Source organism: Pogona vitticeps, chromosome 3 (assembly GCF_051106095.1).
Source record: "Pogona vitticeps strain Pit_001003342236 chromosome 3, PviZW2.1, whole genome shotgun sequence".
Taxonomy (NCBI): domain Eukaryota; kingdom Metazoa; phylum Chordata; class Lepidosauria; order Squamata; family Agamidae; genus Pogona; species Pogona vitticeps.
Window position 1 is genome coordinate 169,249,511 of NC_135785.1, and position 25,791 is coordinate 169,275,301.

At 41.3% G+C, this 25,791-nt stretch overlaps 2 protein-coding genes across 11 annotated transcripts in view; one reads left to right on the forward strand and one right to left on the reverse strand.

The window, feature by feature from the left end:
• The window catches only part of ST6GAL2 (ST6 beta-galactoside alpha-2,6-sialyltransferase 2), a 102,604-nt gene that overhangs the window by 64,179 nt on the left and 12,634 nt on the right, over positions 1-25,791 (forward strand). For 5 of the 6 annotated variants that reach the window (XM_078391470.1, XM_072994533.2, XM_072994532.2 and 2 more), the window contains one exon: positions 6,653-6,878. In XM_078391470.1, the coding sequence (XP_078247596.1) occupies positions 6,653-6,878 (226 nt within the window). Of the gene's footprint in view, positions 1-6,652; positions 6,879-14,113; positions 17,433-25,791 lie in introns of those variants that run through there. The other variant, XM_072994534.2, reaches the window with a different exon arrangement.
• LOC110074125 (opsin-3) overlaps positions 1-25,791 on the reverse strand; it is a 100,771-nt gene that overhangs the window by 3,740 nt on the left and 71,240 nt on the right. For 3 of the 5 annotated variants that reach the window (XM_072994536.2, XM_020784021.3, XM_020784023.3), the window contains one exon: positions 2,014-4,208. In XM_072994536.2, coding sequence (XP_072850637.1) covers positions 3,972-4,208 — 237 coding nt within the window. In that variant the 3' untranslated portion in view covers positions 2,014-3,971. Of the gene's footprint in view, positions 1-1,099; positions 1,146-2,013; positions 4,209-25,791 lie in introns of those variants that run through there. The other 2 variants (XM_072994538.2, XM_072994537.2) reach the window with 1 other exon arrangement.

The following is a 25,791-nucleotide window of genomic DNA, read 5'->3' on the forward strand; positions in this document are numbered from 1 at the left end:
TCACAGCCTGCACAAAGGGCTTATCTTGTGGAGAAACAAGTTTCTTTGGGGGAGAAACCTCCACCAGATTGTGTGAAGGGTACTATGCACTGTGAGCTCCGTTGCACTGTCAGCTTTTAATATGACAACCTATTTGTTGCTTATTTGCTAGTTACATCTCATGAAGCAGGAGATACAATAGCACTACAGTGTGACTGCAGTGGGTTAAGTTACAACTGGAGTAGACCCATTGCATTGATGGAATTTATGTACATGGTGATTCACCATTCCACATTTGATTCAATGGATGTACCCTAGCTGGGACTGGAAGTTGGATTTAAGCCAAGACATCAAGTAATGCCATCCATGCGACATGTACGCTTTACCAAAAAACAAAACAAAACAAAACAAAAAAACCCAGAATGCAGTCAAGATGAGGCTACTCGTGGCTACTACTCATAAGGACTGTATTGCCTTTCAGTATCAGAGGCGGTATGCCCTTAAACACAAGGCCCCACTGATTTCTTTTTAGCTTGGATCTAGCACATTTATTTACCACAGTGTTGCTGCCAGTTCTTAGAAGAAAAGATCATTTATCCAGTATTAAGATTCAGAGTTTTAAGTCTAAATTTTCACCATTTTATCAAAATGGATAAAGTGGGTTTATTTGAGCACTGAATAGTGCTGCCTAGAGTGTCACTGTTAAAACATAGAAGGGGGAAGTATGGTGGACAAGCTTCATAGAACAGAAGCTGTTGATGGTAGAAGAGCAAAATAGTGCATGCCCTGATCTCTCACCCGGCCTACTTGCATTTACTTTTGACATTCACCCACAGGTGTTGCTTTTGCATAAAGTCTACACCTGAGAATCCAGTGTCTGTTCATGTCCAAACTACACTGGTGTAGTTCTTATCTAAGCATCCATCCTCATCAAGCCTGGAGATGGGGATGAGTAAATGAATGCATAATCTTGTATGTTTCATCATGTGTAGGATCTACATGCAGTGGACTTAATCTGAAAGTCTGGATAGATGCAACCTAACATCAATAACATGGGAGGCACCATAGCAATTCTATATAATGTTCAACTCTGCATTAAGGCAGTAAAGAATAATCATACCTTTTAACTTATGTCCTGTGACCGTTTTGCATTTTCATAAGATGAACTGTCAAAGAAGGAATTTACAAGGCATAACCATGTTAGACTGTTGACACATTGGACCTAAAATAGTATAAATTGGCTTTAGAAACAAAGGGGCTGTTCTTATTCAGGCTCCTGACATGGATATGGTTCACTGAATGGGACATACATTTGTTTCTTTTTCTTGCAAATTTCTTAACTGCATTCATATCTGACACCATGAACAAGAGAGAGAGGTTCAAAACCATTCTGAATCCCTTACAACAGTGGTGTCGAACTGTGGCCCTCCAGCTGTTCTTGGACTTCAACTCCCAGAAGCCTTCACCACCACCTCTGCTGGCCAGGATTTCTGGGAGTTGAAGGCCAAGAACATCTGGAGGGCCACAGTTCGACACCACTGCCTTACAATCAGTGGTGTCGAACTGTGGCCCTTCAGATGTTCTTGGACTTCAACTCCCAGAAGCCTTCACCACCACCTCTGCTGGCCAGGATTTCTGGGAGTTGAAGGCCAAGAACATCTGGAGGGCCACAGTTCTACACCACTGCCTTACATAAAACAGATTTAAGATATGGAGTCAGAATTTTTATAGAGTTAATAAACAGAAAGGTCATTCTGTACTCTAGGTCAGCGGTCCCCAACCTTGGGCCTCCAGAGGTTCTGGAACTTCAGCTCCCAGAAGTCCTGGCCAGCAGAGGTGGGGGTGAAGGCTTCTGGGAGTTGTAGTCCAAGAACATCTGGAGGCCCAAGGTTGGGGATCCATTGCTCTAGGTCACATAGACCAACATTTTCAGGTACTGTACTTTGACAAAGTAGCCATATGTTTGTGAGGCATGAGACCAGTTAACTTGCTAGTGTAAACTGAGTGATACTGAACAATGAGTTTCTTTCAAACTGTTGCCAACATCACTTTATTGGACAAGTTTTTTAAAAACACATTAGAACAGGGATCAGGGTGAGGATGCATCCTGAGGATTCATCTCACCCCCGAATTTCAGGGAGTGCCTTCTTGCCACAGCCACGAGCCATCTATGCCTTAGGAATCTTACTTTTAGCTTTCGTTTTGAAAAGAGGGGATTCTGGACTTCTCTACCCCATGTGCTGTTACTTTGGCAAGCCATGAAGTGGGAAAGGGGCACTGTACATTTATTTCCCTTTAATGCAAAGGGACTGTGCAAGCTTGAGAAAACCACACATCAAGCCTGTTTTATAATCGTATCCGGTTATTATTTGGCTCTCTGTGGCACAGCTGCAGCTCCAGTCCTTATTACCAGACAACTCTGGACAACCATATTGCCAGGAAATGAATTCACATATGAGCTAGACTTTTAGCCACATGTGTATCCTCTTCATTCTTCCCTTCATGTGAGAAAGCAAACAAACTTGCTTAACAAAGTTAATGAAGTTGTTCTCAAAACTGATTAACACATTTAGGACTAAGCAGAATACAGTATTAAGTGGCTTAGTATCTTGGTTTGTTTCATTGCTGTTAACTACAGAGTGAAAGGAGATGGCAGAAGGTCCCATTTTGGACGGCCTGTGACATGGTCTGCTTTAGGCTGTTTCCCAGCCACCATGTGACATACAGGAAATTCCAGACCAGCTCTCTGCCCAAACCTTTTTTTTGGTCCAGCAGCAGGACTACTCTTTTCTTTCTTTCTTTCTTTCTTTCTTTGGTATTTTTTGTACCTGGGCTGGGCAGTGGGGATCAAATCATACGTGCACAGAAAAGGTCACTTTAAAGGCAGTGGGACCTAAGAAAGCGGCCCTTTCCAGGTGATCCAACATGATCTAGGTTCCTTGACAGTTTTCCAGTCTAGATGAAAGAGGGAGCTATTGCCAATGAAAGAGATTTCTAGTTTGTTTTCTCGTTTTTTACAAAAGGGAGGAGCAATGGAGCTGAGTGTAAAGCCAAAAGGCTCATTCATCTTAGCTAGGTAAGCTGAGATATGATCACTCGTAACATTATGTGTTTTCAGTAGAGTCAGTCTGGACATATGGTGTATTGAGTTGAATGCACCCTGCCTGTCATGTATAATGGTTTCCTAGCAGCTTTATTAAATGTGTTGCCTATAAATACAGAGTATGGAAAGGTTCTTATTGTAAACTGTTTTGAACATTTAAGACAAAGAAGTCACATAAATGGGGGAAAAAAACTATACACAGCTAGTAGGCTGGACTCAGCTTAATAATTATAGGCCTCCTCTAGGGCATGGTTGCAAAAGTGATGTTTGGCAATCCTAAGGGGGAAAAGAGCCCCATAAGTTATACAAAAATTTTGCCTACAATCCACAGAGTTAGTGATTAAAGTGCATCTTTATCTGAAAGATTGAGCTACTGTGGATAGCTCAGAAGGGGGGCCTTATTTTATGATGTTGACTTGGGAGAATCAGAATTGGAATTTTAGAATGGGTATTACTAATCCATATGCTGAACCAAAATATGTGTGAGCCAAATAATGTTTATAATGTTCCAATTACAAGCGATGTAATTCTAGTGGTCAGTGCTTATCAGGCTATGAGCATTAAAAAGAATGTTGTGGTTTTATGACCTCAGGAGTTAAATGTCTTGCTAACTTTAATAGAATGGACATAAAGGTATCTGCTGTTCAACTCTAGTCAACCCCATATTAAAGTTATTCCCTTGTGAATCTAGATCTTTTTCTATTTTTCCCCTCACCACTATCCTCACATAATTCCTGTGTTTTTTTCCAGTATTAAAAATTGCAATAGCAACATATTTTCTGTTCCTCCTGTCCTTAATACACAGTAGATACCTTTAAAAAAAGCACATTGGTAATAAAAACTGTAATACAGGCGATGTAGTTGTGGAGGTTAACAGCTTGTACTTTGTTTACAAGAATGAATTTTCCTTTGAGAGCTGTGGGGTGTTATCTGAACCTGGTTCCGTGCTTGACTCTGGGCTCAGAAGGCAAACCACCTTTTCATCCACTTGTGGAAGTACTTGGCTGTGACATGTAACTCCTCCTTCTGCTCTCTGGTTTAGCTGGATGGTCTTGACGTTTGTGGTTTCTCCATCAGCAGCTGAAGGAGGCTGACAGCGGAGAAGCACAAGAAAGCATTTATAGAACTGAAAAACAAAAAAACAATGTTCCATTTAGCTAAACTGTTGATTTCTAGATACAAATCATTAACTAAGACGACATCATGGATCGCTGATTCAGATACCTTGTAAAAATAATAGAATTTTCATAGCCAATTTCTCCCTTAAGCACGCCCCCCCCCATGATATTACGAAGCCAGCCAGTGCCATTTTCCATGATTTTACAGTGGGGTCTTGACTTGAGAACTTAATCCGTATTGGAAGGCGGTTCTCAAGTCAAAAAGTTCTCAGGTCAAATCTGCATTTCCCATAGGAATGCATTGAAAACCATTTGATCCGTATCTGCTCTTTTCCGTCCATAGAAACTAATGGGAAGCTGCTATTCCGCCTTCGACCACTAGAGGGGGATATTTTGTTTCTTAGGTCAAGAAAGGTTCAGGGAAGGCAGGGAAAATACAGTCCAGGCAGTACCAGGCAGTCTGAAGACTCCCAATCCACTCTCTAAACGCTGGGAGGAGTGAGGGAGCAGACAGGCACCCTTTTCACTAGCCAACAGTTAACTGAAAGTTCAAATTTTGCACTTTCCCTGCCTCCCATGTGTTTTTTTTTCAGTTTTTTTTTCAGTTCGCAACTCAAATCTAAGTACGTAAGTCAAGTCAATATTTTCCTGTGAGAGCGGTTCGTAAGTCAAAATGTTCGTAACTCGGGCAGTTTGTAAGTCAAGACCCCACTGTATAGATAGCCACGTCTTCCTGTTTCTTTCAGCTTCTTATTCTTCTGAATTCTTGAACTAGGTTGGATGTAAAGGAGTATACATTCAAATTCTTAGGACAGAGGTAGTTTGGGCATTTGAGGCTCATGGTTGCTTCCCACAAAACAGAAATTAATAATTTGGTCCTTAGTGGTAACCGGTAATTTTTCTACTGCAGAACCAGTAAGGTGAGTGAAACGAGGACACACTAACCTTAATACCTGTCTCGCATGCAGTCCTGTAAACAAATGCTGTGGTGCTGCAACCACCTACTCTCTCTCTACTTCATCCATAAATGAAACTCGTCTGTTTGTATCCTTAGTATGCAGAGGTTTATCAGGGAACACAACCTAGGTTCAGCAAGCCCTAGTAAGAATAGTTCAGTAGTTATGTATGTTTGGTTTTTGGAGAAGAGGGGGTAGGATAGGCCCCTCTAGATTTTCCAATAGATGCCCCGTGGAAGATGGACCAAGCTTGTTTTGAGTGGCTCCAGAGAGTAGGGCCCAAATGAATAGGTTCTAATTGCACTAAAGAGATTTCAGGTAAACATTGGGAAGAACTTCTGGACAGCAAGAGCCATTTGATGATGGAATGGACAACTTTGTCCTTCACTGGAGGATTTTGAGCAGAGTCTGAATAGCCTTTTGTTAACGATGCTTCAGATGTGGTTTTCCTGCTTTAGAAGGGGATTGGACTTGGTGAACTTTGGAGTCATTTTCAGTTCTGTGAGTCTACTCCTTATTCATGGATGGATATCTTTTTATTATACAGTTGTCTGTGCACCTCTTTGTTTTTTTTTTTCATTTTCTGAGATTTATTTCATGAATAGGTGTGAACTGAAAAGCATTTAACAAGAGTGAAAACAGGATGACCTGGCTTAAAATGAACATGGGGTCTTGTATAAGAGAAGAAAATTATAAGCAGAAACTCTTTATTTATTTGCATCATTTGTACATCTTCCCATAACATAAAAGATTTATTATTGCTCTCTGATTAAAAATGGACACTATAGTGAGGCCCTGGGAATTATTATGGGCACTAGGCTGCTTTGAACTACTATATTTACTACGATTTATAAGCAACACTGTGCAAACGGAGAACATTTATTTTCCAGGACTGAAAAGTTGTGAAAATATTTTACTCTTAATGACGAGGACAAAACTATTCCTTTGGAATTTGATGGGAATAAATATGTAAGACGTTATGCTTCTATTTGTGTCTCAAAGTCGTATATTGTACTGGGGATAATAATAATAATAATAATAATAATAATAATAATAATAATAATAATAATAATAATAATAATAATAATAATAATAATAATAATAATAATAATAATAATAATAATAATAATAATAATAATAATAATAATAATATAATTTATTGTCATTGTAAGTATATACACAGTATACCATACAACGAAATTCACAGACACCCAGAGACCAGACACATGCACACACATAACATTCCCCAAACACTCCCCACCCACTAGAAGTCCCCCACTAAAAATACAAACATCTTTGATACTTTATTTTTATACTGTACCTGGTCACCTGAACAATATGTAAAAGGACTCTCCTCATGGGTTTGATATTTCTACTCTCTTTTTTTAGCATATAGAGCTTGAATTGACTTTTGCAGGTGCAACAATTAAAAAGAAACAACTGGGTATTGTACTGACCTACTATAAATATATATTCTTTGCGTTTGTGTTTTTTAGGGATCCTCATCATGATGTCAATGTGCAGTGAAGTGCATGTTTACGAATACATTCCTTCCGTCCGACAAACTGATCTTTGCCACTATCATGAACTCTACTATGATGCGGCCTGTACCTTGGGGGCCTACCACCCACTGCTTTATGAGAAGCTGTTGGTGCAGAGGATGAACAGAGGCTTCCAGGATGATTTGTACCGGAAAGGGAAAGTGATTTTGCCAGGGTTCAGGTCAGTGAAATGCCCTGGACAAAAAAATCCACTCCCCCCATACACATAAGGGTGAATCTTTTGTAAAGCAATGTGCAATAAGGTGCTACTGTCATACTAACAAAGAAGAAGGAAAAGCAAATACTTGAAAAATGGATCCTAGATCAACCTAGTCTTGAGTCTGTTAACTTTAGTTAGTAGGAAGGCATGAAGCAAATTTCACGCCTCTGTGGCCTCGGCATTTATTATTGCTTTGCAGGTAGTGATTTTTTTTTTCAAACTTTATCTTTTGAGAGCTGCAAAATACAGCAAGGGCAAAGGATAAGTGAGTAGTTGTGCATCCGATAACATCAATCATTAATTTTACCACACAGACCAGACTGTATTCATGAAGACAAGGAGTTTTAATAGCTAGGTCTGGAAAGAGTTACAACAAAATCAAGTCAAGTCTTATGATTTCTGCCCCCTCATCGTTTAAGTACATATCAATATCGTATATGTTTTAATATAATGAGCCATATTCTGATAATTTAAGATGATTGTATTTAAGCTCTCTCTTTGTTAGTGGAACTTGGCATAAACAGTTTTACTCTAGTCTTTTAACGTGCACTAAGACTGCATATTTGGTTAGATACATAAATTGACAGTATATACAGGGGAAAAAAGGATAAGAAGGCACTCTCCTGCTTTTTTTAATGTGGAGTTGATTCTCCCCTTTCATTGAACCATCATGTTGTAATAGTTTTACCACACATGGGTGGTGACTCATTTCTGTAGGGGGAGAAAAATCTTATCTGGTGCTCAGCAGGCTGTGTGAGGAAAGTTTCAAGTAATCAGATTATGACAGTGATTTTGGTCCTCAAATAAAGAATGCAATTTATCTGAGGCTGTTTCTGGGCAGTGGGTTACTAGTGCTCATAGTTAAAAGGCATTGTACAGTTATGCCTTTTTTCCTTAATGAACTTTTCTTTTTGTTGAGTTTAAAAAAAACTAACAGAAGAACACATAAGGTTGCAGACAGACTGTGATGCTCTTTTGACCTCTCATAACTGGCCATGACTGAGGTGAGGCAGCAGGATTGCACAGAAAAAGTCTTGTTTGTAAGATCCCATTTCCACCACCACCCCCAAGAGTGATTTCCAGCAGTCAGCTGGGAAGAGTATGGCCCAAGTGAACTTGTGTGAACTCTTGCAAGTGCAGTCAATTATGGGAACCGTGGGTTTATGCCAGATTTTGTTTCCCCATGGAAATTTTACATTACTGTTGCTTTTCATGGAAGGAGAGCAATCATCTTGCCAGTGTTTACAACTCCCAGAACAGAGTGCTTATGCGAACAGAGTGTTTACATGATCCCCCTCCCTTTCTCCATTAGGGACAGCTACTCGATGTAGTCCTGAAACAGATTCTGATTTGCCGTTGACACAATATCTCATGATACTGAGTTTTAAAAAGCAAACAGCAAAGTGATATTTTTGTTCCCTTTAGGGTCTGTTTTGTGCAGGGCCCAGAGGTATCAGCATAGGGCATAATCATTCCTTCTCTCTGCCTGCATATTGGTGCATGCCTACAGATGTGTGCTTAGAGGATATAACAGGCTGCACAAGAAATGGCTTGCCTCCAATAGATGAAGAAAAGCAATGCATTTTTTTTCCTCATTTGTATGTATGTGTGTGAAATTTAGTGGGCAGTTCACCTTTAGAAAGCAGGGCAGTTCAATAATTTCTCATTCTTTTTCCTCTTGTACAGTGGCTCACAGAACTCTTTATTCAGCATCCCTGCCATAAATTTGGATTGTGCCGAGTGCCCCAGTAGCCAAACATAGCATTGCTCAGGGAAAAGGAACAGGAAGGTTGTGCTGGCTGTCAGTGGCATAGTTTGGGATGCCAGCACCCAGGGCAAGGCTAGTATTACGCCCCTTTGAGGTTGCCTTGGGAAGCAGCAGGGAGGGGACTCGGTGCCAGCAGAGCCACCTCCCCACACTACCCCCTTCACGTGGCCTGCCGGCTTTGTTTACGCTGGGGGAAGGAGGCCAGGCTGCTCCAGGCCACCCTCTCCAAGGAGATGGGTCCACTTGACCAAACCTCATTTCTGCCGCCAGCTGCCCAGAGGGAGAAACGGAGTGGGTGAGGCAGCTGCAGCCAGAAGAGGGGAGGGGAGCTTCACACACTCTCCCCTGCTGTGCACTCTGCCTCACCTGATGACTCCATGACAGGGCTGAAATTTTGCAACCCGGTCAAGCACCCCTGTGGCCTTGCCCATGCTACACCACCGCTGGCTGTTGGGACTTGGTAATTTTCTTGGCATTTCCTGCCGTGACAGTAACTAGGGCTACCCATGGTAAATAAAAAGTAAGTGACTGACTGGAAGCCAAGAACTCAAGGGTTATTATATGGGGGTAAAAGGTGTGGATATTTGTTTTTTTATGGATTACATCTTCCAGAACTCCCCAGGCACCATGGGGAGTTGTGATCTGAAAACACAAGTTTGCACACTTCAATTTGGTAGGTTGTCTTCGGAGCCAAATATGTGTTGTAGCAATGTGAAAAATTATTTCTTAAAGATCAATGATCTGCTTGCTGATTGAGGAATATTTAAGCATTGCTTCTGCACCTCAACATTCTCTTTCCCCAGTCCTCTTGGAAGGAAATTTTGTGTTTTGATTCTGGGCCATAGGAATAGTCTGGCTGAATCAAAATGAATGTCCATCTAGTCCTGATACAGGTACTCTGATTCCAAGAGTAATTGAATAATCAAGTGTGCAAACCTAATGGTGGTGGCCTTTTTCTGTCCTTCTTTGGACATTGGACATATGCTACCTCTGAGCATACAAGTTTCATTAAGCTAGTCAGCTGTTACATACGGACCTGTCTAATGTTTTCAGAGCCATCAGAGAATGATACTTTCCACTTTCCCCATAGTTGAAAATGTAGCCATTTCCTGTTACAGTTAAAATTTAGATTAAACAATTCTGTAATTTAATTTGGATCAGAGTGAATCAAAGCTGCTTATGTCAGACGTACATTTTAGCATTACTTACAGTGAATTAGGTACATTTCTAAATGCTGTTATTTTCATAGTGCATCTAGGACAAGGGTGACTTACCTGTGTATATTATGTATTCTTCCAAGGCTGTTTTTGTAGCTTCTATGCATATCCACTTCAAAACTGCATAGGTAAGATTCTGGGTACAAAATATGCTGCTGAATTTAATACCATCAAAATCCCTTTAAACAAGCACACCATGCTCATTTTAAAGTAGCTTTTCTAGGTTGCCCATCATTTGGTGGTTCAGTTTATGGCCTAATTTGTGTGGTCACCCTCCACGTTGGCCAGTCTTGGCAGAATGAGCCCAGGACCCACTGCTGTTGCCCACTGTTGCTTATTTATTTCTTCAAAAACCTGAATTTATGGTGACTTTGAACAGAGGTCAGAAAAGATTTTCCTCTTCCAAAGTGTAAACTGGCACAAAACCAGTGGATACTGCGAAGCCTGAATTACTTTTAACAAAGCTCTGCTTCCCATTTCATGATGTTTATGTTCCAGTGCAACTGGCTTAGCAATGTACTGTACACTATAGAGTTTTTTGCTCCACTGACTTCAGTGGGTTTGGACTACAGGTTTTTAATATTATTCTTGGTTCTTATGGCAGCATTTAAGTGGCTTAATTAAATGGATGAAAAGCACTAGTGTAATTGAATAATGTGCTGTCAAGTCAATTCTGACTTATGGTGACCCTTTCCAGGGTTTTCTAGGTAGAGATTACACAGAGGTGTACTTTCGTCTGGGAACTGTGCAGCTTGCCCAAGGCCACACAGGCTGGCTTTATTTGCAGGAGACATAGTGGGGAATTTAACTCCTAACCTCTGGCTCCACAGCGAGATGCCTGAACTACTGAGCTTACTCCAAAGTAACTGGGAAGGGGAGAGGACAGGGGGATAAAAGCATACAGGACTACCACGTACATTGCTCTCCTTGCCACCACTCGTTCTCCAGTTATACTTTTTGTTAAGAAAAATGTCACAAGGCAAAGGAAAACACTAGGCGAAGGTTACTGAAAGTCTATACTGTTCAGTTTAAAGACAGTAAATGAATGTGTATTAGATGTTAAATAGAATTTTGTATGTTTTTAGGTCATCTGTACTATATACAATTCATCTTCAACCTATGTCAGATTTATAAATATTGCATAAATGTCTGTTAAGACCTACTTGAAGTAAGTGAGAAATCTCACTTTAAAATAAGTATGAAGACTGTTTCAGCCTTTGGTTTGTTTCCTAGTTCAAAGGCTTTTTTGGGAGGGGGGGAAGCAAGGGTTGGTGAAGAGGTGGATTTTGGTTAGCATTTGATGGAAAGCCTCTCATTTTCTGTGCACTGATGGCTGCACAAATGAAAAGTTGCACTCAACACGTTGGGTAAACAGAACTGTTCTTTTATTATTATCAGTTACGGTCTATGCGTTCCACTGTGAATTTTTTAAATGTGGTACTTTTTCAGTTTTTATGCATATACACCTTCAGATGGTTAAATCAAGGGTTCCCTTATGTTTGTTACAGGGAATTTCTCTACACTGCTGAGCCAGAGTTTTTGTTACTAAAACATTCTGTTCTTATACCCTTTCTTTTCTCATCTGTGACTTGGGGGTATTCAGATCATTGTTACTTTTTCTATCCCTAGACCCTTCTCGTTCATGTAACTTGTTTTCACAACCATGTTCACTGTTTCCTTTTAGGAAAGTGTGTACAGAATCGTAACCTAATAACTTGTATCCATTTAACTCTATGGGATTTATCTCCAAATAGATCAGTCATAATTAGACATGGGCACAAACCTGTGATTCGTGCTGGTTCATTTTTTGGGCAAACAGGTGTTTGGTACTTCCAGAGTAGCCCTCCCTACTCTGAGTGGGTGCCCACGACCCAACACCTGTTCAGCTGAAAAACGAACTGGCACAAACTGCTGGTTCAGTGGCTCACGCCCACCTCTAGTCATATTTTACACTTTTGCCAGCTGCACCTGTAGCTTAAAACTGGAAGATGGAAAGCATCTACTATTTATTAAATTACATAATGGCCTAGTCTGTACATAAGACTAAGGCATTGATTCATGTTAGCATTACATCTGGTGTGGCTAATTGTAATTATGGAAGCACAGTTAAATGAGTTTAGAAATTTAAAAAAACCTTGCATCTGTTGATGGAATATATCTCTTAGAATGCATTTATACATATCTACAGTGGACCCTCGACTTACAGACTTTTCGAGTTACAGACTTATCTGGCTGCAAAATTTAGATTCGACTTGCAGGCAGAGAATCGACCTATAGACCGGAAAAAAACCCAAAATGGAACAAAAATAGAATAAAAACCGCCAGTTATGGGATTAATCGGTTTTCAATGCATTGTAGGTCAATGGAGATTCGACCTACAGACTTTTCGACTTGCAGCCACCATCCCAATACGGATTAATTCCGTAAGTAGAGGGTCCACTGTAATTGGAAGTAACTTCTTTTCAAGCCAGTGGGACTTTTTAGCAGCTACAGGACTGAGACGTTAGTCTGGGAAATAAGGATGGCAGTCCTTGCTTTAAATGGTTCTATGTTTTCCCCAGAAAAATTAATGAAAGGGTCTGAGTAAGTTCTGAGAGGTTTTGAGGGCATTAGTGGTAAATGGAATAGTATAGTTCTGCTTAGTAGGGACTGTATTTTCCTTTGCATAGAAGATAGCAGCCAGAGAGAGAGAGAGAGACCCTAGTCAGCAGTAAGTGTAAATTGTACCATACTCGTATAGTCAACTCAGGGGTTAGTTGACTGTATCCCTAAGTAAGTAAAGAGACACTGAATATCTGAGATGCTAGAAGTTAAAGCTGCAGAATATTCCTTCCACACTTGCTAAAAGTCACCCTTGGCTTATTGAACATAAATAAATGTTTTGGAAAATAATGCTTAGTCCTAGAAAAAATTGGGTAGAATGTATTTTGAATTCTGTCTAGCAGGGTTTTAACCAACTCCCAGAGTAGTACTAAGACACATAAATTGATTGCAGTGTTTAATTTTTAAGTAGTTCAAACATATAAAACATTCAGACATAGTGCACCATTGTTGTTTTACTTGTGTGTAAATTGAGCACAGAAGTTATGAATGTAAATTTCAAAGTTTCAGTCACTCATATGACAGGATTGAACTGAATATGAGTCACATTGTCTTTAGAAGACTAAGCCAATGCAGAGATGATCTGGAGTTGTAAATGCTGTAAATTTCAACCATTTAAAACAAATTCTCTTGTGGAGATAAAGATTTCCATACTAATGCTTTCTGTGCAAAGAGGACACTTGATTTAACCATTCAGAGACAGAAAGGGAACAGCTTTGGCCTTTTAGATGTTTGTTACACTTTGGCTCTCAGAAGCCCCAGCCAAAATGGCCAGTTGTTAGGTAGTATAAGAGTTGAGACTCCAAACGTCTGAAGAGTCAATGGTTCCTTATCTGTTTTTAGTAAAATGCATGTTTGATATTCCATATTTCAGCTTTTTCTCATGATGGTACAGGATTGTATCCAACAAGATACAGATGGAAAGCAGCTTCACACAGCCAACTCTTCCCTTCCTTCTGCAAGTTCTGTGACCCACAGATGGTACCTTCAGAAGTGGGGTTGGGGGTATTGAACATGGTAGGCTGTGTCTCCTAGAATTGCAGATGGGGGGTGGTGGAGAGAGATCACACTCACCCATCCATAAATGGGGATACATACTTTCCTTGGTTTAGCATGATCACCTTACACTCACTGCAGCTCTGCAAGATAAAGCCCACAGTGTTCAATTCTCACAACTTGGTGAAGGCACTGAAATAGATAAGAAGGAGAAGAGAATGGAAGGATATAGGAAGCTGCTTTTCACTCCTACAGTACTGTATGCAACCTGGGATTTGAAAATATGTTCCTAAAGAACAAGCTAGGCTCATATCTTAAATTCATGCATATCATGTCATTCTCTAAAGCTGTAGTTGCTGAGCTATTCAGATAGAAAACGACTGTGTACTTTTTAATACCCTTGAGAATTATTTTGTATGATAATTTTTTAAATGAATGTGCACTCTCCAAGAAATGAAAACTTGAGATTTTCCAGGAGTCACATTTTTAAACAGTGTTTGTATACATTTTAACACTTTTGTATTTTCTATTTTGGTTTTATATATTTTTATGTATGCACAGTGTACAGTTGTTTCTTGTAAATAAAGTTTGTTTGTTTGTTTTTATTTCATTAGAAATATTGTCTTGCCGTTAGTGCTTACGTTTCCCGACTGAACACTTAGCTACTTCCTTCCCTGTAGACCTAGAAGTTGCTTAGGTAAGTCCCATTGCTGAATAGCTCCTTCCCCCAGGCAGTGAATGGGACATTGGCTTACCTCCATGAAGAGTCTGTGGAGAAGGAGACATCCAGACTCACCCCGCCAGTGGCTGATTTCATCTCTGCCTTAATTCACTGGCATCTTTACTATTGTTTACTAACTTTCCTATCAAGCTCCTTTCTCTGGCTAGACTGGAGAAGGAAAATGGAAGGAGCTTGTTGAGTATTACCTGTTAAACCTGTCTAGGTTTACTTCTCCTGCCTGAGGGATAAAATTATGTGTGTTATCAAACTAGTCTTGCCATTGAGTCAGTCACTAGTGTACGTCAAAAATAACAAAGACAAATGGTTTCTAAACATTGGGTTATTAATTATTTTGGGTCAATGACCCCTGTGACAGCTGATCCACTGTTTGCCACCAAGACCTTAATCTGATTCTCTCCTACCACAACTGTATGAGAAAATGAAAAAAATGGGGAAAACAGATTTGCAGCTGTTAAGATAATATGCAGTTTCTTTAAAACTATGGAGTTGGTGGGGGACATGGCAGTGAGGCCAAGATCCAGCAAGGAAAATCTTTCTTTGTACAAACAGAGCTTCCACAAATTACTCTGCACCAAATAAGCCAAAGGACATAAATCTGCATCATGGTTTTCGCTGCACTTGTTTAATCAATGAGTATTTGCTCTGCTGCTCATTGGTAAAAATAATAATAATAATAAAAAAACCACAAACTGAGAAGTCAGGCAAACTACATTTCTCCACCCGTCTGAAATCTCCAGGTTAATATGTGAAGGTAGGTAGAACAGAAACACACAGAGAGCAAAACCTCAGAATAACATCAACATGATTTACTCGGCAAGTACAGCAAAAACAGAAGCATGGTGGTAGCTTTAAGACATTCAGATTTATTCCAGTATGAGCGTATGAGGACCACAATTCATTTCCGAGGACATAATGGCCAAAGTCCTGTTGGTTACCATAGTAAATTACACTAGAGTAGAGTGACCTTAACCCAACTGTGACTTGCTTCCGCATAATAAATGGTAGTAGGCCCATTAGAATCAATGGAACTTACAGAGAAGTTGATTCACCAAATTCCCAGGTATTCATTGGGCTTGTGTGTGTTCAGTCGTTTAGTCGTATCCGACTCCTCGTGACCCCATGGACCAGAGCACGCCAGGCCCTCCTATTTTCCACCGCCTCCCGAAATTGTGTCAAATTCATGTTGGTTGCTTCGATGACACTGTCCAACCATCTCATCCTCGGTCGTCCCCTTCTCCTCTTGCCTTCACACTTTCCCAACATCAAAGTCTTTTCCAAGGAGTCTTCTCTTCTCATGAGATGGCCAAAGTACTGGAGCCTCAGCTTCAGGATCTGTCCTTCCAATGAGCACTCGGGGTTGATTTCCTTTAGAACTGATAGGTTTGTTCTCTTTGCAGTCCAGGGAACTCTCAAGAGTCTCCTCCAGCACCACAATTCAAAGGCATCAATTCTTCGGCGGTCAGCTTTCTTTATGGTCCAGCTCTCACTTCCATACAACACTACAGGAAAAACCATAGCTTTGACTATTCGGACTTTTGTTGGCAAGGTGATGTCTCTGCTTTTTAAGATGCTGTTGAGGTTTGTCATTGCTTTCCTCCCAAGAAGCAGGCGTCTTTTAATTTCGTGGCTGCTGTCTCCATCTGCAGTGATCATGGAGCCCAAGAAAGTAAAATCTGTCACTGCCTCCATATCTTCCCCTTCTATTTCCCAGGAGGTGATGGGACCAGTGGTCATGATCTTAGTTTTTTTGATGTTGAGTTTCAGACCGTTTTTTGCACTCTCGTCTTTCACCCTCATTACAAGGTTCTTTAGTTCCTCCTCACTTTCCGCCATCAGAGTGGTATCATCTGCATATCGGAGGTTGTTGGTATTTCTTCCTGCAATCTTAATTCCAGTTTGGGATTCCTCCAGTCCAGCCTTCCGCATTATGTATTCTGTATATAAGTTAAATAAGCTGGGGGACAATATACAGCCTTGTTGTACTCCTTTCCCAATTTTGAACCAATCCGTTGTTCCATATCCAGTTCTAACTGTTGCTTCCTGTCCCACATATAGGTTTCTCAGGAGATGGATAAGGTGGTCAGGCACGCCCATTTCTTTTAAGACTTGCCATAGTTTGCTGTGGTCCACACAGTCAAAGGCTTTTGCATAGTCAATGAAGCAGAAGTAGATGTTTTTCTGGAACTCTCTGGCTTTCTCCATAATCCAGCGCATGTTGGCAATTTGGTCTCGAGTTCCTCTGCCCCTTCGGAATCCCGCTTGTACTTCTGGGAGTTCTCGGTCCACATACTGCTGAAGCCTACCTTGTATGATTTTGAGCATAACCTTGCTGGCGTGTGAGATGAGTGCAATTGTCCGGTAGTTGGAGCATTCTTTGGCACTGCCCTTCTTTGGGATTGGGATGTAGACTGATCTTTTCCAATCCTCTGGCTACCTGAGTTTTCCAAACTTGCTGGCATATTGAGTGTAGCGCCTTAACAGCGTCATCTTTTAAGATTTTAAATAGTTCAACTGGAATGCCATCACCTCCACTGGCCTTGTTGTTAGCCAGGCTTTCTAAGGCCCACTTGACCTCACTCTCCAGGATGTCTGGCTCTAGGTCAGCAACTACATTGTCTGGGTTGTCCGGGATATCCAAAACTTTCTGATATAATTCCTCTGTGTATTCTTGCCACCTCTTCTTGATGTCTTCTGCTTCTGTGAGGTCCCTTCCATTTTTGTCTTTTATCATGTCCATCTTTGCACAAAATTTTCCTCTAATATCTCCAATTTTCCTGAACAGATCTCTGGTTTTTCCTTTTCTGTTATTTTCCTCTATTTCTTTGCATTGTTCATTTAAGAAGGCCCTCTTGTCTCTCCTTGCTATTCTTTGGAAGTCTGCATTCAATTTTCTGTAACTTTCCCTATCTCCCCTGCATTTTGTTTCCCTTCTCTTTTCTGCTATTTGTAAGGCCTCGTTGGACAGCCACTTTGCTTTCTTGCATTTCCTTTTCTTTGGGATGGTTTTTGTTGCTACCTCCTGTACAATGTTACGAGCCTCTATCCAAAGTTCTTCAGGCACTCTGTCCACCAAATCTAGTTCCTTAAATCTGTTCTTCACTTCTACTGTGTATTCGTAAGGGATTTGGTTTAGATTATACCTGAGTGGTCCAGTGGTTTTTCCTACTGTCTTCATTCATTGGGCTTACTCTAGTGTAATTTACTATGCTAAGCAACAGATTTTGATCACTGAGAACAAGATTTGGGCTACAGGTTTATATACATAATGTACGTGGTTCAGAAGTGTAACGACCAAGTGAAACAATTTATAAGCACAGGTAAATAACTCAAAATGACAACATTATTAACGGGCAATGAAGTCTATAATGTTGACTGTATTAAGGAATAAGTTAATGTAAGTTGTCTGTTGGCTCTTTCTGGAAAACAAAGTCATTGCATCAGAACATAACCATTGTCTCTCTGAAGTAACTTCGTTAGTCTAAAAAATGCCACAATGCTTTGATTTTGGTTTTGTTCTCAGTGCTGAAAGGGACTGACATGACTTTCTCTTTGAAAATCATTTAACCAGAGACAGATAAAGTCTATGGATTTTCTGTAAAGGGGAGTGTCCCTTTGGTTAAAAACAGGAAGAATTCACCAATGTGTTCCCATTTTGTAGTACAAGGGACACTGAAGAGATTTTTTTTCGCATCCCCAAACACACATCTCTGTTTCCAACCCATAGAGCTAGCGTTTGTCCGAAGACAATCTTCCGTGGTCCCGTGGCCAGCGTGACTAGACACGGAATGCCGTTACCTTCCCACCATGGTGCTACCTATTTAGCTACTCACATTTTGCATGCTTTCAAACCGCTAGGTTGGTGGTAGCTGGGACAAGTGATGGGGGCTCACTCCGTTAGGTGGATTTGATCTTACAACTGCAGGTCTTCTGACCTTGCAGCACAGAGGCTTCTGCAGTTTAACACGCAGCAGCACCATGTCCCCACATGATCACAAGTGTTCCACCAAAAGCTAGTTGGTGGGGGGGTGGACTTGAAGATTACAGATTTATCCACAATCACCATTCTACATTGTCCATCAGGCTTTCAGAAGCTGTCTGAACTAAGAGACAGAATGGCAACATCAGTGAATAATTGCTGTAATACAGTAGAAAAAGGAAAAAAGCATAGCTTGTGCCATTCATTTCTATGGAGGTGATCACACAGTCACCCAAATAAATAAGAAGTTTTTCCAATTGTAAATGATGAGCAGAGTTGCCTTTTTATCTTTAACCCATTCAGCTGTTCTCTGGTACCCATTCCCAAACCACATTGTCTGAGGCATCATTAAGAAGTGATGCCCCACCGTCTCCACAACAAGATAAAGTCAACAAGGCCAAAAGCAAGGCGGTGTATTTCTCTGTCTGTCTGTCTGTCTCTCTGTCTGTCTCTCTGTCTCTCTGTCTGTCTGTAAATTTTAAAGGAAAAGCCAGTAGCAGGGATAATAAAAAAATCTATAAGGGACACTAAAACAGTTCCTAAATTTCCACCAGGCACCAAAAAAAGCAGTGGGGAAGCCATTGTCACTGAAAAGGTCCAGTTTCTCATAGCCATCTCCACTGATTCATGCTTCTCAGTTTCTTTGGATTTCAGTGGGCAGCAACAGTTTTTTACAATTATTTCTCACTGGTACAGACAGTAAGTACTGTTTAATACACACTGCACTATTACTAATGCAAATACACCATATTATAAGAACATCCTTAGAGCTGATATGAAGGTCAGAGGTTTTCTTCCAATAATTTAAATATGATATTTAGTCAGAACATTATAAAGATAAATGTCCTAGCTTTTGGTTTCCTGTTGTACTAGATGTAAATGTCTACAACATTTTCTCTCCAAGTGCATGTAACTGGTTGTTTTAAAATATTCTTTTTGGGATGAACTATAACGTAAAGGCTAACTGGATTGTGCAGTGGCTTCGAAGGCTTTTTCAAAGCCAACATGGCAACCTGTAACTCCAGGTTTCCATGTTGGCATTGAAACAACCTTAGAAGCCACTGCACAGTCAAAAGGGGTGCCAGAAAAGGTTCTTCTCATCCATTTATTATGCCATGACGTGGTTGTGCTGCGGGTTAAACCGCAGAAGCCTCTGTGCTGCAAGGTCAGAAGACCCGCAGTCGTAAGATTGAATCCACACAACGGAACGAGCCCCCGTTGCTTGTCCCAGCTCCCGCCAACCTAGCAGTTTGAAAGTATGCAAAATGCTTTCAATAGATAAATAGGTACCACCTCAGTGGGAAGGTAACGGCATTCCATGTCTAGTTGCGCTGGCCATGTGACCACGGAAGATTGTCTCCGGACAAATGCTAGTTCTATGGGTTGGAAACGGAGATGAGCACCACCCCCTAGAGTCGGACACGACTGGACAAATTGTCAAGGGGAACCTTTACCTTTTACCTTTTAAAGGTATAGGTTCCCCTTGACAATTTGTCCAGTTGTGTCCGACTCTAGGGGGCAGTGCTCATCCCGTTTTCAAGCCATAGAGTCAGTGCTTGTCTGAAGACAGTTTCCGTTGCCACGTGGCCAGCATGACTAGGGAACACCTTTTTACATTTACCATCCATTTATTTGTTACTAGGCCTCTTACATGTGCAGTGTATGACACCAGGTAGAGTTAATTCTATGCTTGTGTGAGGTGCTGCTATTTCAGATTAAAGAACTTTTTTTTTCAAAATATGCATATGAAATTCACCAGCAAATTTGACCCCCGGTTATTTGCTATAATTAGTCACTCGCTGAGATGTCATTTCTGTTCCTGAAGTTAGGATTCCTTGTCTGAGTGTACATACGTTAAGTTGTTATTTCAAAAAAGCAACCATAGGGAAGTGTCCCTTTTTAGGTAGAAGATCTGCTGAAGTAAAGATGATGTCTTTGACAGCTTAGCATGCTTCACTTTGGATCGGATTCCATATTTTTACTTAAAAGCATGGTAACTTACACTGCCCTTTCTAAAGGATTGATGCTCTAAGAGCATTTTAAAAAGCAATAAATAAATAACAACGGAATGGGGGGGGATATGGATAGAGGCACATTATGTATCGGATGCCATGATGTCCTGATATAGAATGTGGCAGACAGGCAAAAGTGTTACAAAGCACATGTCACAAAATTATCTGCGGGGAGGGGGGCAAACATTTTACCAACACAAGGAGGAGAAGGTAGGTGGATGTCAAACATTTGAGTAGCAAAAACTTTCTTGAGATGTTCCACCAGAACTGGTACCAGAGTAACTATGACCAGTGGCCATGGTTACACTATATAGTTTCCAGAACAGTGTACATGATTAAAGACATCCCGCTCACGAGTACCTGCTATTTAGGGAAAAAGACTGCTGTTTGGTTGTTGTGGCTTAAGGTGCTAGGCAAAGGGGATTTATATTTGCTGTACAATAAAGGCAAAACAGACATTGCATATATCATCTACAGACCACATAGAACTGCCTCCACATGATCACTGATTGCCCTTTACTGATGGCAGAGGAAAACTGGTAGTGACATTTCCATATTTTCCTGTGGTAAATCACTGGGCCTCAGTGTGGGTGCCCTCAAGGCATAGGGGGACTGTGAGTGAAGAACCAAGTAAGACAGCATGGACCAAAGTAGAAGCTCTAGGGCAGCCTCCCTGAGTCAGTGGTCTCCAGATGTGTTACGTTATAATCCTCACCCAGCCATGAATGTTGGCTGGGGTGGTGGGGGTTGCAGGCAAACACATCAGAGGGCCATCATACTGGAGACGGCTGTCTTCAAATGACCATGCCCACAAAGAGTGTTTCATTTCACCTGGCCCTTTTTGCTTCTTAAAAGGAAAAAAAAAAGATACAATGGGCACATTTTGTAGGAGAAGCAGAAAAAATAATGTCTTGAACAGTGGATGTCATGGTAGGCAAGGTGCCGCTACATGCGGGCCCCTGCAGGTTTCTCACTCCACACACACCCATTTAAAAAAGAAAAAGGAATCCTCTTGAGCCCCCGAAAGGAGCATGTGGGGCACTTCTGTCAAGTTCCAAGAGCCACTAGAGATCGGGAGGAGGCTTTTTCTGCTTTTAAAAAAAGTTTCGTGTTTAACATATTTTTAAATGTAATCAAAAAAACTCTTATAGCAACCTTTGCAGTACCTAACCTCTGTACTAAAAATATACATTTTAAAATAATTGTTTAAAAATTAAATATGCAATTTAACTTATTTGGACTTGGCCTCCGCTTTTGGCCTTATCCCTTCCAGATCATTGCCCTTGGGCTGTCAGCAAGTCTGAAAAATGGACTTCAGACCCACTGAAATCACCCGATATCACTAAGATTTCAAGGATATTGTTTAAATGTGAGTTTTTACCTTCTGCGCATAGGCACACACCCTCAGATATGCATATGCTGTATTCCCTTTTCTACTGTTCCTTTCTCCACAACTCTTTTGGTTCTAGCCACACTCTCATCGTACAGACAAAATAAATCTGCGCCGTGATATCTTGACAGCATTGTTTGCAGCTGCAGCTGCCAGACTCAACTTGCCTTACTAGCAGTCTCTCTTCCAGAACAACATCTGGGTTGATTTCTTTCAACTTCTTGCCTTTCCCCCTCATTGCTGATTTCATACGACCCACTCCTGAAGAGGAATTTTGGAGCACTTGAAAGTATGCTTTTTAGAAATTGTAACTTTTCTAACAAATGTACTATTCAACCCAGATTTTTTTCAAAAAGGTATGGCTTACATGGCTGCTTTTTTTCCCCTGGTGAAATGGTGCCTCAAAAGCAGAGATGCAAAGAATACCCACAAAGTTCCTCAGCTGCATTTCATGATCCTGTCTCAACTCAAAGGGACTCAACAAGGAATCTGAAAGCATCTTAACAGAACCATTAAAAAGGAGCTTTTTGCCCCTTAAGGTTCCCCTTTGGTTTGGGCAAAACATACCTGTGCAAGCTAGCATCCTTTCCCCATGAGACTGACTGCTCAGAAACAACCCATCCCATTTTTCATATTCTTAAATGCCCATGAAACAAAAACCAAACAAGGAACAGATTCGCACAATGAACCAAAACCACTGTACTTTTGTCTCAACCCGCCTTCATTTGCTGTTTCCTACAAATATGGGATGGGTAAGCTCTTCACAGCTTGATTCAGAAATTGTATTATTAAATATTACAGACTACCAAGATTAAGGAACATTCCCAATAATAAAAGACTTGCATCACTTTATTGCTTCCCTTCAGAAATTAGATTATACAAATCCAAATTCAGAGCATCATTTTTAAAATCCATGTGCTCTGTGTAGCTTGTTTTTCTTTGCCTTTCTGACCCTTTCATAATAACTCAGATGTTCTAGTTTCTGATTAAATGCTTATTTATAAATCTGTTCTGAGTTGGTCCCAGACATTGTCTTTGGGTATACCAACAAATTCCCTCAGGACACCTTTCTAAAGTAAACACTTCTAATCCCTTTAATGAACTGGTTTCGGCACAAAATCCTCAAAGATTAAAAGAATAGCTCAGTTATTTTGGGGGGAGGAAACACATGACAAAACTGCTTTAAATGGCGAGGGAGTCCATGGGGTGGGGAAAGAATCTTCAGTTCCCTGAACTAACAATGGGAAAAAATACATGCAGAGTGAAAGTCAGAGAAAATTAGGATTATAATTAGAGATGGGGGTATTTGTATATGAATATCCCTGCACAGGTGGCGTTAACGAGGGCCCAGCCCCATGGAGCTAGACTGATCTGCTGCAGACGTGGACAGCGCGATTCTACGAATGGCTCCACAGCGCGTAATCCGCTCGCCACTCTTCAACCTTGCAGCGAGGCTTGTCCTCCCTGCCAGGAGTGGTGGCATGCTGTCCATGTCTTCAGCACATTGGTGAGCGGACCGTCCGGCCCCATGGGGCTGGACCCTCATTAACGCCACCTGTGCGGGGATATTCGTATTTGTATACAAATACCCCCATCTCTAGTATTTTCTAAAGTAGAACATATATTTTGCATAGCATGGGGCCTGACAATGTGATGTAAAGCAAATATACAGACAGCTATACTACTTCTTGATAAGTCAGGCCCATGCAAGAGGTCAATTGGTCAGCAATATCATGGACAAACACTATGGTCCAAATCTGCCTGCCAAAGTGTATCTGAGGCACATGGCACACAGAGGTCCACAATGAAACACAAATCACAATGGAGAGCCAATTCCACAGGGCAGCAACTGTTGTTGGAACTGTTGAAAGGAGATATAGAATTGCACAAGGGGTTTTGTGACAGCCTAAAAGACTAATGAATTCCTTTGCTATAAGCTTGCATGAATTAAAGACTGCTTCTCCAGTCTTCTGGAGGTCCATAGGCTTCATAGCCACACCTGAATTGGGGGGATGGTGCAGCGAGCAAGAAATGAAACAAGTCAATATTTATATGTATCTTTCTTTTCTGCATCAAGATATATTCATGTCAAGTTACAGAAGTACAAACCAGAGATGGACACGAACTGAACCATGAACCACAAAAACTAACAAACCAGGCTGGTTTGCAGTTCATTTTGTGACCTGGTTCAGGGATCCCATTCTGCCAAAGCAAAATGAAGTGCCAAACTTTTCCCCGCTTGGGGCAGGTGGCAGAGGCAGCAGCCCTCCCCTCCCCAACATGAAACAGAAAAAACAAATTGCATACCAGTTACCCATGAACAATTATGAATAGAGATGGGGGTATTCGTATATGAATATCTCTGCACAGCTGGACTTAACGAGGGTCCACTCATGCGCCCGGCAGTGGCAGCAGCCCCGCTCATCCTTCCAATCACTCCTGGAGCGCTGCTCCCTTCTCTCTCGGCTGGCCATTCAGTAGTCGTGCAGGAAGACTATCCTCCGTGCCCCTGCCTGGCGTGGCTAGCCGAGCGGGAAGAGAGTGGCATTCCGGGAGCAATTGGAAGGATAAGCAGGACCACTTATCCTTCCAGTACCCCCATCTCTAATCATGAACCTTTGTTTTTCTGATTCATGCCCATCTCTATTACAAACCCAATGAATGTATCAGTTCTTAAACTTTCATTTTCAGCTATGCCTAATATGCGTCCTGTTTGTGTACACCATGAATGTGGAAACTTAACTATGCGTTACTCAAAAGCACAAGCTACTCAAACAAAATGTCATCTTAAAAACGGCAAAGTTTTGCTGAAGAATGTTCCCAAGATTGGTAAAAGTCAGAATTACAGATGGCTTGAAAGTGGCCACTTCACCTTCCTCCTTGTCCAGAATCACTATGTCACAATCACTTTGCTAAGTGGAATGTGACTGATTAATTTGGACTGACATGCCCATGGGCCAATGTACCAGCCACCATTTCAACAGTTACCTTCAAGAAGAGCAGCATCTGTTATTGACAATACTTGGAGAATAATTTTAGAATATTTCATTGATTCCATCATTTCAAGAAGATGAAGAAGTATTTGAAATCCAACCCAATCTCTACAAAGTTACTGTATTAACTATTCTTTCTATACTCTCTGGGTTTTTGTTTTCATTTGAATATTTAGAAACTAGGAGATAATAGGTAAGTATGCCGGTATTTTAGAAATAAGCAAACCTCAGCACATTTCATGCTGCCAGGCAGTCTTTTGCTGGCTGAGTCTCATGGCACCAGCAGCCAGGGCACCAGAAATAACCATACGCAACATAGCATGATTGGAACAAAAACAGACACAGTTACAGCTGCCACTGCTGTGGAACCAGCATAGAGGACAGATTCCAACCCACTTGCCAGTCAATGGCAGCCATTATGACAGCCTCCCAGAGTTAACCATATGGGTGTATGTCATCAAAGGGTGAAGAGTGGACAACAGCCCCTCTCTGGGGAGGATCCTGGCTACAACACATTCCTACTTCTTTTGTTGTCGAAAAGCAAAGCAGGGCCAAAGACTCTATTACCACCACCTACAGATGAGTTGTAATCGAATAAAAGATCCGGAGGGAAAAGGGACGAGAGAGGAAAGAGTGAAAAATGCATCCCAAAGATGCAGGGGCTAGCTGCCTAAAACATATAAAAGGGTCAGGATTTGGGGGTATTCTGAATGTCAGTGTAGGCCATACCCCGCTAGCGGTGCACAGTGCACATGACTCTGAACCCCTGGAGGCTGTAGGGGCTTCCACTCCTAGTGGAAAGAGGTTATCTTCCTGTAACCATGGTTCTTCTAGTGGTCCTCCGTGAATTCACACAAGTGGGTTTGTTCTGCACCTGCGCAAGACATTTCGGAAGTTTCTAGAGCTTAAAAAACATTTGACAATGAGACATCCCCCTGTGGAGCACAAGCTCCACCCTCCAATCTTCCCCTCAGTTCCTTCCACAGTCCGCCACTGTCAAGGTAGTGCATAAAGAGACAACGTGACGGACAGAGGAGAGGAAGGGAGGGATTGTGTGAATTCACAGAGGACCACTAGAAGAACCATGGTTACAGGTAGGTAACCTCTCTTTCTTCTTCGTAGCCTCTGAATACACACGTGGGTGACTGACAAGCTCACTTACCGGATAGCGGGACATCA